The sequence below is a fragment of the Nestor notabilis genome, unplaced genomic scaffold (genome assembly GCF_000696875.1).
Source record: "Nestor notabilis isolate BGI_N333 unplaced genomic scaffold, ASM69687v1 scaffold7752, whole genome shotgun sequence".
Classification (NCBI taxonomy): domain Eukaryota; kingdom Metazoa; phylum Chordata; class Aves; order Psittaciformes; family Psittacidae; genus Nestor; species Nestor notabilis.
Window position 1 is genome coordinate 21,909 of NW_009917922.1, and position 20,791 is coordinate 42,699.

Genomic DNA, 20,791 nt, shown 5'->3' on the forward strand with positions numbered 1-20,791 from the left:
GCTGAACCAGCCCAGCTCTCTCAGCCTGGCTCCCCAGCAGAGCTGCTCCAGCCCTCGCACCATCTCCATAGGTGGCCTCCTCCAGACTCGCTCCAGCAGCTCCACGTCCCTCTTGTGCTGTTGCCCCAGAGCTGGATCAGGACTGCAGGGGGGGCTCCCCAGAGCGCAGCAGAGGGGGAGAATCCCCTCCCTCGACCTGCTGCTCACGCTCTGGAAGTGCAGCCCAGCACATGGGGGGTTCTGGGCTCAAGCACACACTGAAGCTGGGTCATGGAGAGCTTCTCCTCACCCAACATCCCCAAGTCTCTCTCCTCAGGGCTGCCCCATTCAGTCTCCCCGAGCCTGTGTTTGTGCTGGGATTGCCCCAACCCAGAAGCAGCACCTTGCACTTGGCACTGTTGAACTTCATGAGGTTTGCTCGATTTCACCTCTCCAGCCTGACCAGGTCCCTCTGGATCCTAATCCTTCCCTCCAGCGTGTCAACCACAGCACACAGCTCGGTGTCATCAGCAACTTGCTGAGGGTGCATTCAATCCCACTGTCGCTGTCACTGACAAAGATGTTAATGTGGACCAAAGCCCAGTTGCTCTACAATGCCAGACTGGCTCAATACTCTCCAATAAATTTAGGATCTAGAGCTCTGAATAAAGTTTGACTCACTTCCCAGGGTTTCTTTCACAAAACACCATGTGCAACCCTACAGTGTTGCATTCAACACCACCCTATCATTGTTCAGAGCAGGTTTTATTTACAGGTCAGGAAGATGAGTGGAAGCACTGCAGCGCTGCAATGGGCAGCACACTTCCTCCCCAGATTGTTCTCCAGTGGCCCAGGGCACCGGATTTTCTGAAAGGATGACTATAGGAAATTACTTGATATGGACAGAAACAAATATGTCCATTTAAAGCTTTCCTGTACTCAGTTGCTTTCAAACAGCAACATATTCTGAATGTGTGTACTAAACACTTTTGATAGCATTAAAATACACATATTTGCTTGATTATACAGATGAGTACTGGTATACTAATTAAGATGTTCTCTTCTTCAACAGACCAAAAGGTAAACTAAATCACTTTATAGAAGAATACTACTCCTGCTCCTGATTTTCTTCATAGCAGCTGCTTATATTAAATACTTTCATAATGGTTGCATCCAGGAGATCCAAATAGCAAGGATGAGTAGTGATATGCATCATATTCCCAGGCAAAACATGTGGAACAATCCTTGCCACAGCGGCAGAACAGGTTATTAATGCAGCAGTCTAGAATGCCATCAGTTACTTTGATTAATTTATTAGACAACTACACTCTTTGTCTTAGATGCTTCCTGGCAGAAATAAATGCAGTCAAAGAGAGGCTTCAAGCCCCTACAAACAATAATTATTAGACAAAATTGCTCTCCATAGAAAGCATTCCTGGCTTCGAATAAGAAACCCACTGCAATCACAGGAAACCTTTGGATGTCCCATTTCCTTCCCGATTTTCTAGTCTTGGAAGCTTTGCTTGCTCAGCTGTTTACACTTGCTGAATTAGAAAAGAACGGAGATAGTAACACTGAACCAAGAAGGTAACAGTGGTCCAAGACAGCACATTGGAAGGCTGGGTTAAATGAGAAAGTGTTCATTTCCAAAGAAAGGTATGAATGTAATCTAAACAGAAAGCAGGTAGTTAAAAATCATTCATGTATTTGAGTTTTCCCCACATTGTATCAAATTTACCCTTTGTTAAGATATTTTTCATGGGGCTTTCTAACAGAATCAGAGTTGCTTATCTTTAGGGGGCTGTTCATCAGTGACATGAACACTTAATGATAAACATAAGGTGCTTGGCAGGAAAATTCACCCTTCGTCCTTCTGCCACAAGTTCAAAGTCTCAACCAGCTGAGTGGAGTTCCAGGGAAGTAAAAAAACAACCTGAAACTCTAAAGCCAGGAAATCTAGAGGGCCAGACTGGAATTTTCTTGTATAGAGAAGCATAGAAGTAAGAGTTATGGAGGGGGCTGTTGGATGTCTACAGTGAAGAACTGGTTGGGTTTAGGCGAGTACAGTTTGTGAGGTAATGCCATCCCAAAAGAAAGACTTATTTGGCAAGGAGAACTGGTTTCCTGACTGTGCCAGACACAGCACAGAGACAAGAGTCAGCTCCTCCATCCTCTGCTGGGTAGTAGTATTTACTCACATAGCAAGGCCTGTGTACTTCTCCTAGGTAAAGTGCACAAGATTCCCAGTTGCATCAGAACCATCACACTGTAAGATCTAGACAAAGTGGCTTAAAATGCAGGGTTTGAATTGTAACATACACTTTTCTCCAACAGGAAACCCTGCAGGAGGGTGGCTAAGCTGCAGCCCTCAGACACGAACACAGCAAACCCCATGATTTGTGAAGGAATGGCATACATTTCCCTGCTGCTCCTACAACTGACAGAAAAGCGGGAGTCAGTCTCGAGTGACACTGCACTCAGAGTTTGTCTGCTAGATGTCTGAATATGAACAGCTTCATGAAATCTCAGGCATAGAAAAAACACGAAGTTAGATATCTCCTCTTCTGCAAGAGGGAATGAACATGAAAAGAAGTAGCATGGGGAGAACAGCATCTGTAAACACTGAAGTGGGACTGAATGTGCATTTCCTCTATGTCCTCACTCAACACTGACAGGTCTGTGATTCTGAAATTACAGACCACCTTTGACTTGTGACTGCAGCAGACCAGCCCAGCCCTTCCCAGGCACCCAAACAAAGGATCCTCTTTAAGACTTCAGTAGTTTAATAAAGGTGTGCTCATAGCTGCATTTCAGTTCTTAGAGCTTTCTTGTGTTTTGGCCTTCCCTCAAAGTACATGGATGACTCCAGCACACCACAGTCATCGAGTGCCATGTCATATAGTACAAGACCTCACCCTGGAAAATCTGAAAAACCTTGTTCCATGTATGGGCTGGTTTCAGCTGGAATACAGTTAATTTTCTTCCCAGCAGCTGGTGCAGTGCTTCTGTTTGGGCTTCAGTCTGAGGACAATGCTGGTAACACACTGATGGTTTAGTTGCTGCTCAGTAGCACTTACCCTGATTGAGGACATTTCAGTCTCATGCTCTGACAGTGATGGGAGGGGAGGGGCACAAGAAGCTGGGAGGGAGCAGAGACAGGACCCCTGACCCAAACTAGCCAAAGGGGTATTCCATACCACAGCATGTCATAGAAACTGGGAGGAGTTGCCTGTCCAGACCCGAGTGATCACATATAATGTCACTGCACTGAAGTCACAATACTTACTTTGCTGGTTGCAATGCTGATGCCCATCGAACTCAGTGCCCTCAGCACTGGACAGTGGGAGCAGGAGGAGGATTCCTCAGACTGTGACCATCAGTGCTAACATGCCCTTGCTTTGGTATTTTCTTCTGATGACCCGTAGGCATTTATTTGCTGAGCTGCTTTTTCCTCTTAGAGTAATTTGGCCTGAAGTTTCCAAAACACATCAATTTTCTGAGTGCTGTATGAAACCAGTTCTTTGACAGACAGGTACTTACAAGTCTCTTAGTGCATCTACTTGATAAACTCACTCTGGTGCTAAGCAATGACCTAAACAGACTGGTTGTATAGTATGCTCCCTGAAGAGCAAATATAAACTGAAATGAATTTTCTACAACAAGCATTGTATACAAAACACATATTATGAACATACTAAATATTCTCTATTTTGTTTTCTAATGCTTTCTTAAACTTCATCTTCTTTTTCAAACACCCTTTATAATAAATTCATTGCCAAAATGCTTTGGTGATTTAACACAGGTAGGCAGAGATTTCAAACTGCTAGGCTGCCACTTTGACACAGAGGTAAATGGTAAGGTCAAAGAAACAAACCTAAGCACAGCAGAAACCTTTTCATTAACATTGTAGTTTACCGTTTCATACAGTGTTTGAGCTTGATCTTATATGGGAGGTGAGCACATCCTGAGGTCCCTCCTAATTGCACAGGTCTCAGCTTTCATTAATATGCACAGGTTAGGCCTACGTTAGCATGAGGCAGTTTTATCAGCTCTGTGTCATCTCCCCACTGGGTGTCAAATCCCTTTGCAGAGAATACAACCAACAGACATGCTTCTAGAGCACTGAAAAGTATTAATAACACACTCTCTTTTGACCAGATATGAAAGCATCAAAACAACATCAATGAACAAGAAAACCACAACCAGTGTGTAATCTCAAGCTGTTTTTAAAACACCCCCACTGTTTTCAAGAACAAAAAATATTTTGCTCATCTTTGGGTAACATTTCATTGTGACCACGTATGGAAGTGATTTAGAATCTAATGCAATCCATTTCAGGAAACCAGGAGCTGCATCTGTTCTCTACCCTCAATACAGAGGGGTTCTTACAATGAGCTTTCTTACGAAAATTCAGCAACAAGAATGGCGTCTTTTGCCAGCTTTAACATATTGGCCAAAGAATAACACATATATATTGTCCCATTGCTTCTTCATCACATACTATCTTCCATGGAATTGGTACTGCCTAGCTTTTTATATTCAGGTAGGTATGTTTGTATCCTTTACTCCTCTGAATCAATGGCATGTTAGAATTTTTGATGAGTGGCTAAAATACGTACAGACTTTGTAAAGTGTTATGTCAAAACACATAACATGGCTATAAACAAAACCAGTCCGTATTTAGCTAGCTAAATGGATTAACCTCTAAACCATTTCATTCTTATCGCTACACCAGAGAACAAAGCTCTCCTAAGTTATTCAGTGCACTGGGAGAGTACCTCCCATTAGCCAAATGAGTGGGGGGAAAAAACCCTCAACTGAATCTGCTTATCGAACAGCTCAGTTGTAAACACAAAATACTTAAGGCTTTAAGTATTTTGGTTAATATAACTCACTAAAAGCAGGCACTGACTACAAGTATTTTATTTTCAGCTTCAATTTGGTTCTTTTTGTACAACATATTTTCTGCCATACGGAGTGATGTGAATTAAATGAAACCATTAAGCTATTCAGCACGAGATGGAACATTATTACTTGCTGTGAATTTGAACTGAAATTGCTGCTAATAAGCATTGCTTCTTACTCTGCAGGCCAGGCAAGATATGGGGTTTTCATGTTTGTATATGTTAAGAACTATATTATAATCAGTAGTGGAAAAGGAAGGAAGCCGGGGACAATAAAGACTTGAAAATACATCAAATAATCTCTAGACTTTGTGCAATAAAAGGTTTGCATAAAGATTAAGTTTATTCAGCTGAATATGTCAATGAAAGTAATCCAGGGAGGGAAAAGTGTGACCCAGACCATAACATATTATATTGACTTCAGTGTTTACAACAGCCAAGTAGCAGTCTCTGAACATTTATGAGTGCTTTACAGCATTCCACATGCTCCTTCTGAAAGACCTAATTAAGTTCATGTTGGTAGAATCCAAACATTCGAATTCCTTTACTACTTGCTCCTGAAGCCTATGGAGGCTTCATATGCACTATTAAATGGTATATTTGATCATAACTAAGAAACATAAGCTGTTTTATTATAAATATATTGTGGACATGGGCACTCTATTTAGCCACAAGATAAACATGTCAAGGTCTACTGCAGGACAACGAAAAATGTAACACAGACCTTGCTACCTGCCTTGTAGTAAACATCACAAATTTCTTGTCTCTACTTGTATTTCTTATTGCTCCTTGATAGCGTCAATGTTTAAAACCCACCAACCAACCACAAAACTAAGAACAGAAAACAGAACCACCCAAAAAAACCCCAACCCCAAAATCACAACAGCAAAGCCCAAAATCTACCTTTAGGAGGACAGAGCATATGATAGCCATGCACTGAAGTGGATGCACTGATGTTCTAAGCAAATAAACAGATGTCTGGAAGAAGTTCCATTCTCTGCATTGCTCTAGGTTTGGATGCATATACCTTATATGAACAGTTAAGGGGAGGAGAGGAAGGTAGGTATAAATAAATATTATAGGAAACATCTTTGTATTGTGGAGAAAGATTTTGCACATCATAAACAGGGATTTTTTTCCCCTCTCACAAATTAGTATCGCTTTTCTTCCTTTGCTACTAACCCTCCTGACACATGGAAAACATTTTCAGTTCAGAACCTTGGCTTTTTTATCAACCAACCTAGCAGTACATTTCAATTCCCTTGCAACTCAGTGACTGGAAGAAATTGCAGTCCTAGAGTAACAGTATGAAATTCAAACAGTCTAGAATTATAATCAGTAATACATTTATGCACTAATGAGGATATCTGCTAGGTTGTGGTTTTGCCTTCAGAGAGCTTGAGGAAATACTCATCACTCTACTGGGTGATGGAACAGACTAAGCCTCTGTTAGTCAGTGGGGGAAATTTAGGATTACAGTATCTGTGTTTAGATAAAAATAGAGTCTATATGAGAAAAACTGTGGAAATACACCAGTCTTGAGGAGTTCCATGACGGCATGAGGAAAAGAGCTGATTTTTGGATAATTTTTAGAAAAGATATAACTCATATGTGTATCAGAAGCTTTGAGTACAGCACCTGGGCTAACTCCATGGTGGGTATGAAAAGGCAAGGCCTTACACATGCTTGAAGGCTCTGAGATGCCTCATACCAGCAGCAGTATTATCATTCCACCAGATGCACTGCTTGAACTATACAAGTTTATTTAGGCTGTTCGGAAAAGACGGAAAACAAGACATCACATCTTCCTGTCAGTACATGGATAAAGGATTAGAGACAATCTGCCCTTGTTCCACAGACCCCTGCCTTCTGCTGCAACACAGAGCCCGTTTGTGAGGGCGTATTTTCTGCAAAGCTCTGTCTATGCTTTGGCCAGGGCTGAAGAAGAGGCAGCTCCTCATGTCCGGCCCGAGGGGTGGAGCGGCAGGGGTGATGAGCCAGAGTTCAGTCCTCTGGCAAAGAGCTTGCTATGGTTTTGTTACTTCTGCATACAAAGGGACTTCAATTAGCTGCATGCTGTCTGAGATAAGAGAGCCTTTATAAGCTTCCAAATGGCCTACGAATAGCGCTTCTGTTCCTTCACTGATGTATGGGACTCTCCCGAGGGATATACAATGGCTATTGTGTTACTCAAAGAGCTGTATCCCAGTTCTATCTGGAGCCTGCTTTTTCATGGGGTATTTATAAGTCTAGCCAATTTATAGACTGCTCAAGTTTGCCTTTAGAAACAAGGTGTCTTTCAAAAGGTAATTCAGAATGAACTGCAAGGGTGCTGCATTACTTGCAAGCTATGTAAAGTGAGGAAAAGGGCAGTGAAACCATAGCAGGAAGTGATCACTGGAGCAGCAGCACTTACACAGGAGAGCATGCCCGGACAGACAGTGAAGGAGCTTAAACTTGCTCCCATCTGAGAAAGAACAAGGCTCTGGAAAGGAATCCTCCTCTTTCTAGGTGGCACAGGCAGGATGTCTTAAGGAAACATATGGGGAGTAAGAAGGGGTAGGGCATAGATAATGAAAGTGAGACGGATCAATCATAGAATGGTTTGGGTTGGAATGGACCTTAAAGCTCAACTAGTTCTAATCCCCTGCCACTAGACCAGGTTGCTCTAAGCCCTGTCCAACCTGGCCTTGAAACATAACACTGATACGTAACAGCACTGGACTGACTTTTCCTAACAAACTGCTTTCCCCTGGAAAAAACACTAAGGTTTCTAGGGCTAACAGAGCACCATTTTATACAAGGTTTTGTCAGGCTTCAGTGAAGATAGTGCCCTTCACTTCAATAAATAGTTTAAGAATTGGATGAATTCAAGATACAAAGTACACAGTTTATAACAAGAATTATTTACAAAAGGACAGATAATTTTATCACTTTTGTATACATAAGAACTGGGTGTCATTGTAATTCTTGACTACAGAATATATAAAACCATGTACCATTCTTTTAAAAAGTATACTCTTACAAAACCACAGTAAGTTCTCCCTTGTCATGCTACATGCTAACAACACCGAAATCTATTCTCTACAAGGAACTGGGGAGGAAATAAGATAGTATTATATCTAGAAAATTGGTAGTCAGATGTTACAGCATCCTTGGAACTAACTTGGAATGCAGATAAGCAGCAAAGCTGAGATGTAGAACAACACAATTCTGGATTCAAGGGTGAGCTGAACTGAGACAAAAGGGGCAATATCTTAATGGCAGATATGAGTCCATTTCTCCAAAGGCCTCAAACTGTTGAAAATCTCTGGAGAAGTCAGTATGTTTCTCAGCTTCTGCCAAAAGAAAACCCACAGAAGCATTTAAAAGAAGAGTAAGGCTCAAAGGAAAGTACTAAAAATTGGGGCTGTAAGAATTCTTCCAAAGTCTGTTAGAGTCACCTTTGTCACATGGCCTTAGAGCAGCCTCAACCACAGGAACAGCTGCTTCTGGTTCCCTTCAGGTTCTTGGCCTCATTCAACACACAAAACTCTTGCTCTGGCCATGTATTAGGGATTGATGGCAAAAGCAATGAGAAGATGTCTTCTTTACTTCTTGCCGAAGTCAGAAGATGCAGAACCAAGTAAATACAGTAAACAGATACTTACTGTAGATGCAGACAATAAATAAAGTAGAATAGTGAAGGGAAAAAAGAAAAAAAAATCCCAAATATTTAAAATAGGATTCTAATATTGCCTCTGGCAACAGAAGTTTCTGTGCTCTGATGGGAAAGTCACCCAACTAACATTTCTTAGAGGCGCTTACTGCATGTTTTCTACTGACCCACCTCATACCTCTTTAACCTTAGTGTCAAAGTACATTATGTCTGTGTCTAAAAACAAAGCCATAGACAGCTGAGCACTTAACCTGCAGCATTCAGTACACCTTGAGCATCATTTTTAAAGTAATATTCAAAGGGAGAATAACCTGCTTTGGTCTAAGCTAGAGTAATTATTTTCAGTGTCCCATTAATTGAGTAGTCTATACCCAGCATTTGAGAGATGACAGCATTTGGAATTAAGCAGGAGAATTACCAACAAATAGAGAAATACACTTAAAGCCACACAAGTTTCCAGGGCAAGTCCTAATTCTTAGCAACAGCAATGGAAAACATTTAACAACCAAGTGTTCAGTAGATGAACTCAGTGTAAGCAACCTATAATTGATTTGCTGAAGCTGCCTTCAGGAAGAGCTCTATCACTAATTATTTAATAGTTGAGAGAGTAAAGGGCAAAGCCACAGCAACTGGGCCATAAAAACATGTCTTGAACTGGGTAGAAGACTGCTTTATTACTAAAGATAATTTTATGCTGTGTTGATGTTATTTGCTTTTGACGACTATTAAATGAGGCAAATTAAAGAAGAAGTGGTGTATTCCAAAGTTAAAACCACAACAATCACTATTATTGCATCAAAATCCACCAACTTGGAAACTCTACTATCAAGATCCTGCCTGAAAAGGCTAAAACTATACTATATAAACTATATAGTACTGTAACTATATAACTACATATACACATTAGTTGTCATCTGAACATCTTCTAAGGCATACCACTTAACTGAATGCCTGTGATTTTTATTCAGGTTTTAAATAATGTTAGCTTCCTTCAACATCCATCATTTTCTGATTCAGGCACCTGAAATACTCTTAATTTTTTTAAATTACTGCTTTAAAATAGTTTTGCACAGAAAAGGTGGTGGCTAACAATAGCTTTGCTGCTGTTTTTAGCAGCAAAGAGTTAACGCCTGAAAGAAGAATCCTTTGATAATAAAATTCATAGCTAAATCCCATTAAATCTTGAACCATATAATCATCTATTACCAATTACTTTTCCATGCTTGCTCATTTATAAACTCTATTGTGGCAAACCTCCCTCCAGAACAATCACTCCTTTGATTAAGGACCTCCTTGACTTGAGCATAGCTACTGCCAAACTACTGTCAGCTTCACTTGCCTAGAAGGACAGCAACCTGGATATCACCCCTCTTCCCTCAGAAGGAGACAAAGCCTAGTAAAATCCATAGGAATTCAAGACTCCTGACAGTATACTTTGATATTATCAAGTATCAGCAGAGACATCATGGAACACTGATACCATGCAAACACACACGGACAACAAGAGCAAGACAGCATCAAACACGAAGTTGCACTTCCTCTTATTGCCATGACACAACTGCCTGATTGCTCCATGCCGATTTTTGACACTGAACATGGGACTCCTTTGGACAATTCTTCATTGTTTACTTCTTTTTTGATGTGACTAAAATAGCACAGCTAAATTCTATTTCTCCAACTTGCACATGCCTAAATTCATCAGGTCTACATCCTACTTACAAAGGAATAACCACGACTGTGTTAGCTGCCCTCACGCACAGTTCAGTTTAAAATTACTTAAGATGTAAGGATATCTTACCAGGGTTGGTACCGGTTCGGTACAGCTCAGATGGGCTGCTGACCTTATGGCTGGAGGGAATCCGCTGGTGATACAGTGGAGGTGTTTTCACTAGGAGAGAAGGAAAAGCACAATTCCTCTTCAGTAACAGGTGAAATGTTAATAGTGCTATTAAAATAAGCAGAAAGAGACAGACATTTCCTTACCATACGGTGTCTCTGGTGACAGGGGAAAAGCTGGTGTGGATGGGACAAGTTCATTTCCATTTTTTGTTGGGGAGAAGATTCCCCCATCTATTTCATCTTGGTAACAAGCAGCAGCCATCTAGAAAGGGCACAAACAAAGCAAAACTAGGGTGTGAAAATTCCCACTGAAGCCTACAACACAGCGGGGCATTTTTCATGAGATTACAGGAGGTTTCCTATAATCTGATCTACTGTTCCAGAAGAGAGATCTTGGAAAACAGAAATCATGCATAAAAACTGAAAACAGAGGGGACAAGAGCAGGACATCCTCAAACACTGAACTGCATTTCTTAGGTAGCTACAGTCTTTTGTTCTTCTTATTGCCACAGTGCGACTGCCAAATAGTTTCACACCGATTTTGGACACTGAGTATGAACATGAGATTCCCCATTAGCCATTTGGTTCAATAATAAGTATTTCTTGAAAAATTCTTCATGGTTTACCTCATTGGTCTCCCCTAAAGGAACAGGTGACCCTGTATTTACAGCCTGGTCTGTAGCAGGAGACTTCATCCATCCACACCTGGTATATGACGGCTGCCCAGGGACATCATTGTCATACTGCCCAACACTTAACTTTCTGATCCTTCCCCCTGTTGCATCATCATCTTTTGTCCCTGGTGCTGAAAACAAACAGGTAAACTGATTAATAACCTTTATTTTAATTAGAGCTGTTAAAACAAACTTCACCATTGTGCCTTCAGTGACTCTGTTCAAAGATGCTCATGAAATAACTGGTTTCATAACTGCTTTACAAAATCACACAGGTGGGGAAACAAAACAATCAGTCATAGTTACTCTTGCTGGCACAAGTTCGAACACATTTGCAGTACACCTGGTTCCAGACGAGTAAAGCAGCATGCTGCTTCATTTTTGGAAGAGGTTAATCTGGGTGACCGCGGTAGAGCCTGCCAGCAGGCGCCGCTATGAGCAGCCAAATGGGAAACCTCATCCCTAACACCCGGCAGCAAAATGATTGCTGCTTTCCAGGACTGCATTTCCCCTGAAAAAAAAAAAAAAAAAAAAGGTTTCTTTTTAGCTAACACACACTCCGGCCCTTCCTTATAAACACAGCTCACTTTATACCTTGTGTGTCACACATGGCAATCACACTTAATCACAAAATTAGGTATCAGACACACACAGGACCTGTACTGTAACCTGCTGGAGTCTGAGGAATGAGCACAGAAGTAAGCTGAGCCTGCAGAACAGTCGAGGATATTCAGGGGCATAAAGCAGTATTTGTTTCCAAAGTCACTAGACTGTCATTAGATGTAGCTTCATGGTTAGCAAGACTTTATACAGAGCCATCCACTCCCACCAACAGGCACTTTCAGAATATCCCTGCAGCAACTGCTTTTTCCGCCCTTCTTAGTAAGAAGTGATTAAGAAGCATCCCACAGTAGTCTTTCCTGTGACACAGGACAGTACAAACACAACTGTATGCCTAGCAACTTCTCAGATACTCATTCCACCTGAAAGATTCTACCCAGAAGAAAAAGGGTTAAATAAATGTTTAAAATATGAATGCTTAAAAAGTATTTTAATTTTCCAAGTTGTTCCATAAAAACCACCTCAGCTGTGTCTTTTCCAGGATGTTCGGTATATTTATATTGACTCCACAAAAGAAATAACTGGCTAAATTTGGACCCTGAAGTTTAACTCTATTGGTGGAATTTTCCAGAGTGGCTAGTAGGATTTAATTTATTTCTTGGCTTTAGTAGTAGTTACTGTCATACTGGCTTTAATGGTAGCAGAGATGGATTTCTGAAAGTGTCTAATTCTATAGTTTTACAAGAGATTTATTAATATTTTTAATATTAATATTTTTAGGATAAGCCACTACTTGCCATCAAGTTACTCAGGTTACATACAGGTCAATGCAGGATCACTGAAGTACCATGGATTTTAGTCTGCAAACCTTGTCTACATTTTAATCTTAAGTAAAATCTGTTTTCCTATACAAAAACCTGTTTGAGCATTGATACTTCATAATTGTGCTATATAATCAAGGTGAAATGTCTTTAATACCTGCACTTACGTTGCATGATAGGCTTTACACCTTGGCTTCTGTCAGTACTTCAGGATAGGAAATGGGTATGTGTGGAAGGTGTCCATATCATCTTTATCTACGGAAGTGGCTGGGGGGGGCCCCCCCCATAGATGAATGGCACACTTTGGACTCCTGCTGCTCCATGATCAGGATGTGTAGGAGATGTGCCTAATCAACACATACTTACAGTTGGAAATGACTGTAAGAGTTTAAATGACACGAAGTAATGAAAGTAAGTTCTTTTAGAAATCCTCTTTTAAGAGAAATAGCTAATTCTCAAAGACCTTTTTGCAGGTATAGACAATAAAAACTCTCAGAGGAGAGACTTTTACTTAGTTTATTAGTTTTGCTAACGTACTTCAGAGCTGCCTCACTTAATGTAACAGATGTTTAGACTTACTAATTTAAAAGGTATCTTTTACAGTGTAAAGCATCAGGAGCCAAGACTTCATAGAAGTCACATAATTTGGTTTTGTTCTTCTAGGTTAGCTTAAAGTTTTGGCAGAGCTTCATAAATATCCCAGGAGCACGTATTTATTTCTCTGAAAGCATTTTGTATACTCTCATTTCTCTCTTTTTTCCTTGTGAACTACAACAATAAATCTGTTTCCCCTGAAGAACAAATAATAACGTTCAAACAGATTGGTACTGGAACAGCATCAGGGCTTTATCTTGTCAGATGGTTATCACCATGCCAATGCTACAGCTAACATAAGCACAGCCAGTGGTTAAAGGTTAATCTTTGTTTGGTTTCTTTAGCTGCTTAGCTTTCCTGGAGTACTATTGAGAAGTATTTGTAAGTATTAGAAAGAAAACACCACTAAGCTCAAAATCTTGTCTGCAGTGGCATGTCAACAGTGCTCCATCTCATATATTAACTGTTGTCCTGACTAAACTTCAAAAACTATTCTGTTAATTCCTGATGTATTCTACATGTTTCTATGTACTGAGCGCAAGAGGCACACCGTTAAAAGGTCCACATCTATACTCAGTTACCACAACAAGTTGTAAGATGAGGCTTACATGTTCCCACTTGATTTGCAGGGCTTGTGGGCTAGCCTTAAGCTCAACTTTAAGTGAGAGTGGGGCAAGCACAGTCTATGTGGTAAGACTCTCTGGGAAGAACTTTTCTTGTGGAGGTGGAAACCGAGCTGGACTGACATCCCTTCTGCCCATTATGGAAGTCAATTATCAGTCTTTTCCAAACCCAGTAGAGTCCACTGAATACCTTCCCTTAACTTCTACCTAGTTTGTATCACAGCCAACTGAGCAAATTACAGTCACACTGGAAACCCCTTACAACAGGTAATTACAAACCTAAGTTAGTTAGAAATATAAAAGTTTCAGCATCTTTTTGTTTGCCTATCTATAAAGAGGTTCTAAATGACTTCGTACAGTTTTGTGCATGAAGAGGTGCAGCCAACTTTAAAGATCTGGGTATTACTTCAGGACACTTGACTGCCCTTCTATTCCTCTGCATTGTTTTTCTTGAGTTGTTTTTTTTTTTTCCTAAGCAAAAACAATGTATTACATATTTTAAAAAAGACTTACATAAACTTGTGGAGTGGGGACCAAAACTGAACACAGTATTCCAGGTGGAGCCTGATGAACGCAGAGTAGAGTGGGACAATGCATATCTTCATTACGTATACTGAAGTGCATGCATAGTGATTAAAAATCTTGTCAAAATATGAAATGTAAACAAAATAATGGCAGAGTATAACAAGTGATGTGAAGAGTTCTGGCCTTCAGTGTCCTGCTTTACCGAAAGTCCCTACTAAGCTGCAGCCAGATTTCAGTGTGACCTCTGACTCTTTTAGTTACAGTAGCTTAAGAATACTATGCTAAAAAGAAACAAACAAAACAAAACCAAAGCATCCAAAATATTCAAAAGTCCCACAAGGATGCAAGGTTTGCACATGCTGTTCCATAACCCAGTTGAATCAATCATAACATGTCTCTGTAGAAACTCCATCAACTTCGTCACCAAGTAACATTTATCTGTGGCTACATATATTGATACAGCAAATGTGACATAGTCACAGACGTGAGTTGTAAAATCAAGATATGGACTAGTTTTCAGCTGCTGGCCTCACAATGTCTGTACTGGCTACACAGCTACTGTGATCCCACATTTTCCTAACTGCTGGCTTAGGTTTAAAAGACTTCACAACACAGCAACTGGGTGTTTGTGGCAAAGTTTAAAAACTGGAATTTAGTTAAAAATCCAGTTTTGACTTAAAACCTCAGGTTTCAACTGCAGTTTAGCTAAAACCTCTACTTAAACTTCCTGTTAACCACCGTAAAATTAACTCCAAGTCAGATACCAACATTTTCCTGTGTGATGGAAACTACAACAGGTTTTGTAGTGTATTGTCAGCACATGCAAATAAGGCACATAAGGGTATGGAGAAGCTTAGTTCTCCTGTTAGTTTCTCCAGCTTATTTCAGAGGTCATGGGTTTGTTCTCCCACAGAATATCAGAGAGTGAATGGGAACATCTGGAAAAGTTCAATGCTTTTAAAAACTATTATTTAATAAAGTATGCAAAAAGGGTTACTTCCCTCTCCTTTGTCTGCAGATACACTGCAGCATGAGTTATGACACTGTAATTTGGACCATCTTCAAAGATTTATTTTCGACAGAGGAAAGATCTCTGAAGGTGTTCCAGACACTTGCAGTCAGATGTTTAGTCACCTCATTTGTATTCATTTTGCATGTTGGGATTTTTCTGAGGGAGGGAAGATGCCTTTGTTTAATGCTCAATTCGTCACTGACCTGATAAACCATATAAACTCCACACAAAATGTAAAGCTGTGTGAATCGTGTACCTGCATTGTCCCCACCACATTAGGTGACCTAAGGATGTTTAAAGATGATATTTTCAACACTTGATGCATGAAGAAGAATTACAATCAGCTGAGAGGAACAATATAATTTCAACCTTCTGGAAATAACAGTCCCTCTCTTCCTCATGCTACCTGATTCAGACAGACACACTGTGACAGCAATGGAGACAGGCTACCTCCACAGGTTGAATGCAAGTGCTCATGTGCTTTGCCTTAATTTGATCACATAATCTTTCAACTGCTTCTAATGTTTTTCTGAAGATGAATGTTGTAACATTTTAAAAGTGAAAAGGTGGAGGCAGGGATTAGCCATGGGTGACAGTAATGGTAAGTTAGTTTTCTACATAGAAGCAAAACATAGTTTTGGTTTTCCTTCTCTACCCCGTAAACATAAGCTTTGTGATAAAAGATGGATGGTTCCAGGCAATAAGTCTTACAAAGGATCTTTAACAGTAAACTGAGGTCATATATTATTAGGCATGAAAGAACATACGTAAAGTAAAGGGGGACCATATGGCTGCAGACAAAAGGTTACGAAGACATCAGAATTTCCTCAGGCTACAAACTTCCATGTTATTTAAAATTCAGAACTACTGCAGCACTCTTACTAGTAAATGGCACCTTCATTTACTGCCAGAAACTCATCTCCATGTAACTCAGCTCATGTAAAAGCAAGAAATTGGAAAATCCTAATATACAGTGCACTGACTGACCTCTGATAAGCAACACAGATAGCACTGAAGGAGAAAAGAGCCATTTTTCTACATGGTGCATAAGGACACACCCTAGAAAAAGAAATTCAAGGATTACTGCTCCTTCCTATCCTCAGAAACACTGAGCACTTAACCCAAGATGGTATTTTGACAGAAGCCAGAACTTGGCTACATGGGCAGTCAGTAGTTTGTGCCACATTAACCTATGTTAAGGATACATGTGCATAAAAACCTCTAGGAAGAAGCGTGACAGGAGATGTAGCTGCCTATCTGTCAATCAGTGCAGAAACATGCCAGCAAAGAGAGGTAAGAATGCACCATAATGTACATCCCAACTGACACACACATTCTGCTCTTAAGTTTACTCTTCCAGCTTTGAAGGGCACTGGAAACATGCACATACTTTCTTAAGGCATACATTTTCTGCACACTCATGCAGGAAACCAGATAACTCAACCATCCTCTTGTAATTCAACCCTCTGGTTAGACACACACACAATGCATCATGTCAGTCCCATTCATCTCCAGACCTGTTTGCTCCTGCTCACTCAGAACACCTCATTCACCCATTCAACCTCACTCAAACCCATTCAGCTCTCATCTGCCAACTCCCTCCAGCACAGGCCAATTCATGCTCTTTATATTCTTTGTTAGGTCAAGGACTGTTTGAGTGCTACGGTGTAGGGCTCCCCCTAAAACCTGTGTAAGACCATTATTCATCAGTGAACAACTGCTGCTTTGGTTATCCTTTACTCATGGCTATCTCCTCATCCCTATGGCAGCCAGTATTTCCTTGTGCTATTAACTACAACCCCTGTGCTGCAGCACTTTGAACAGCTAATTAAGTGTCCTGCAGAATGTCCTGCTTATCCCAATCCTGTGAGTCTACTCCAAGATAAGGTAAAACATATCCAGCAAGCCCTTTGCTCTGCTACCACCAACTGGCAATGAAAAACATGTTATTGTTATTTTAAGGGATTATTTAGCTTGCATTATATAAATTTCTTTCTAGTATAGCACGTTTATAGCCTTTCACTGCAAATATGCTGAGTACTTCAGCTTTACTGCATATATGTGAACATGCAGGAATGGAGTTGGACTGAACTGATGCTTCAGCTGCGCACTGTGGAGGGAAAGCAATGTTAAAGTCTGAAGAGGAACTTTCCATGACATTATTCATTAGTTTGTTCTCACACATGCAGAAACAGACTTTTGACTTTCCCCGGGCACAATGAGTTAAATTTTTATCTGTTCGTAGTTTTGTTGTTTTAAAATGTTTAACACACAGGTTGCCCATAGAGCTGGTTGAAGGTAGGAGATAATCAAAAGCCATCTGGATGTGGTCCTGGGCAGCTGGGTCTATATGGCCCTGCCTGAGGAAGGGGTCTGACCCAGATGATCTTCAGAGGTCCCTTCCAAACTCAAACACATCTTGATTCTGTGATTTCAGTATGAATGTGGGTGTTGCTTTGGAGCAGAGATAAAAGGAATAGAGTAAAAATTCAGTGTCAGAAACAAAGTTGTGCTTTGCTCTAGCAAACCACACTCACATACCACTTCCAGTGTACAAATTATACAGACCATCTCACTTTCAGAGACATATTCTATGTCTAATTAAATCCTTCAAAGAGGTCTTCTATTGACTTGAACTGGAAGTAGCTTGGGAATCAGTATGCATAAGGTTATATTTGAAGTTCAGTATGATGTAAACATCCTGTAAGGATGTTCAGTATTTCTAAAGAGACAGGCTTAAAAAACAGATGGAAAAACATTAACCCTGCTTTTCCCTTGCTCAGGTTGATGAAGGAGAGAAAAATGCCTTTACCAAAGGCAAGGACATAACAAAAAGTGAAGGAGCTTCCCGACTCCTAATTCTTTCACACTGCCCTGTTGCCACACTGAAATCAGCCACAGTTCTAAACACTCTCTGTATTTTCATATTTAATTCTAAATTCATCACTATCTTTAAAACAAATTGTCTTCCACAACATGCCCTAAGGACTCTATTCTCCCCAGTCTTTATTAGGGCAAGAATTTTTATCTGCTTTACCTGACTTTACAAATGGAAGGTATCTGACAGTGACTCCTCTCTCCTCTGGGAGAAGACCAGAATCAGTGAGAAAAATCCAAACATTTCATATTCATACCTTTAAACACAGCATGGAAAAGGTGGCTCATTTTAAATGACCCTTTTACCCCCTTCACTAGCTTCACTGTATACCAAAGAGAAGAGTTCTCTCCTGCTGGAAAAATCTCATTTCCAATTTTTCCATGAGCTGATCATTTGGAAAGATTTAAAAGAATTACAAACTGATGAATTCAATCCTGCAAGAGCCACAAAACTCATACTGTGTATTAAAAACAAACATACAGTGAAGTACCTCACATATGAGCATCATGGATTTCTGGGCTTCTTAAGTCCTCAGTTACCCTCCTAAACACAAAAATCCTTGGTGATCCATCATATCTATGATGGTGATCCATCATAATCATGCACATGAATGGAAACCACACACTAGCTAGGCACAGTCATCATTGAATGGTTTCGCATATCCAAGTGGGCTTGAGCTGAAGCAGCTCGTTTGTGTCCAATGTGGCCACGGGCACATGTTCTGGCATGTTGGCTGATGCTGAATCAAACCCTGGAGACACAAGCAAGTCTTTCATTGCATCAAGACTGGAGGTAGGAAGAGGGAGAAGAGGAAGAGGGAAGGAGGGAAAGGGATATGTTCTGCCAGAAGAATTAGACCACAAAGAATTTTCAGACATGACAGTAAGACCAGCAAGAGCTTGTTTGCCACAGATTTTAGCTACAGCATTAATGAAAGGTTTCAGTGGGCTGAAGCAGGGACAGACTACTCATCCTTCTGCAGAGCCGTTAGTTCTAAAAACATAACTTGGGCAATACAGTCAGCAAGTGCTGCACATTTAATTCCACTGGATGATTTCTGCAGTCATACAAGTTACACTAAATTTAAAGGTAAAATAGTTGGAGCTTTTTCTTCTACTGTAAGTGGAAATCATAAAAAAAAATCATAATAAAAAGCATATAATCACAAACCATTTCAGTACAGATGCCTTCTAAAAATGTCTCAGAATAGGAACTGTAGAAATTCTGCTCCCTTATTAAAGTTACAGCACAAAAAGTTCTCAACAGATGGTCTATAACAGGTAAGAATTTGCTGAACAGGTAAATACTTTTTTCAAGCAAAAACTAAGCACCTGCAAAACTTACTTACCTGACACCAGTTTGATTCTTGGATGGTTATGTAAAGAGAGTATCAGGAATCATACCTTAATAATCATCCTGAAGGTTGTAAGTTATGCCCTGAGGTCCTGCTGTACCACATCAAGAACACCCAAGTGCTAGGAAAAGCAGTATATTCAGAAAGCTTACCATGCTGGGAGGGATTCCTGTTTGTAACATCTAATTTGTCATGGAAGCCAGGACTCCTGCCAAGCCCTTCCACATCTGCATCAAGGCTGGTAAAACCATTTACTTGATTTCTGTCCCTGGTGACAGTGTTAATGCGGGTCGGGATAGGTTCAAACGTAGGGTCTAACTCCAAGATCAGCCTGTTCAGTTGTTCAATGGACTGATCAATATCCAAAGTTGGAGAAGCTGGCAAGTCCCTTGCATTCTGTCCTAGATCCAGGCTATTTGTGTCCCTCTGAGGCACTGGCATTGACTTGAAGCTCTCGGCACTGGCATGTTCTGCAGCTTCAGCAGCACCTGGCATGCTTCCTAGCCCCCTCTGTACAGCAGCCCTGCTGCTGGAGTTACGTGTTGGGGTGTCCGGGGCTCGGGACTGGCTCTGGACACTGCCTGCATTCTCCACTGTGTTATGAATGCCAACACTAATTTCATTCTCTGGGGCAAAACCATATTGGTGAGCAGTGACCATCTGCTGCTGGCGTACCCAGGTCTGAGTAGAATAGTTACTTGGGCCATAGGCTTGAGGCTGGGGTGACACAGAAGGATTCCGCTGCAACTGCTGAGTTGACTTTGGCTCAGTGCTTCCAAATGTCCTCTCATAGAGGGGATCCACACCAATTCCCAGGTCTGGGGCAAAAACATTGTGGTGCTCTTCCCCAGCATTACTTCCAAAGCCATCTGAAAGAAGTGAGTTCTGACTGCTTTTGTGGCAACTGAAGTTCCCCAAGTGAGTGGAGTGCTGCCCTTCTGAGGAAGACAAAGTCCCAATGCTGTCCACGCTGTGAAGGTCATGATTAGGCATTTCATCATCCAGAATATCTGTCTCCCTGTCCTTCAGTTTGGTGTCTCCATTCATATGAACTTGAGCTGGCACTATGTGGTGAGTCCCACTGTATTTGCTTCGAACATCAGTCATATCCTTGGTAGTGTTGACAGAATCCTCCAGGCCAAAGCCACTAAGTAGCTGGTCCAACTCTGCCTTCTCTTGCGGGCTCAGACCCCGTTTGACTCCAGGCACAAGGCGCTCCTCAGTCTTGTCTGTCCTGGTGGAAGCTGTTGAGTGTCCTGAATCGCTGCTGACAGACAGCGTATGGTCACTGTGATCAGGACTGCCAGTCACAGGAACACCCTGAGCAACACCACGGATGCTGCTGTCGGAAGAGGCCTTCTTTCTCACT

The 20,791-nt window shown here is 41.0% G+C and overlaps 1 protein-coding gene across 1 annotated transcript in view; it reads right to left on the reverse strand.

The window, feature by feature from the left end:
• The window catches only part of LOC104401778 (tensin-3-like), a 78,606-nt gene that overhangs the window by 21,009 nt on the left and 36,806 nt on the right, over positions 1-20,791 (reverse strand). Inside the window, 5 exon segments of the mRNA XM_010009466.1 lie at positions 10,340-10,429; positions 10,525-10,642; positions 11,007-11,185; positions 19,575-20,775; positions 20,778-20,791. The exon segment at positions 20,778-20,791 is cut by the window's right edge and continues 72 nt beyond it. Coding sequence (XP_010007768.1) covers positions 10,340-10,429; positions 10,525-10,642; positions 11,007-11,185; positions 19,575-20,775; positions 20,778-20,791 — 1,602 coding nt within the window.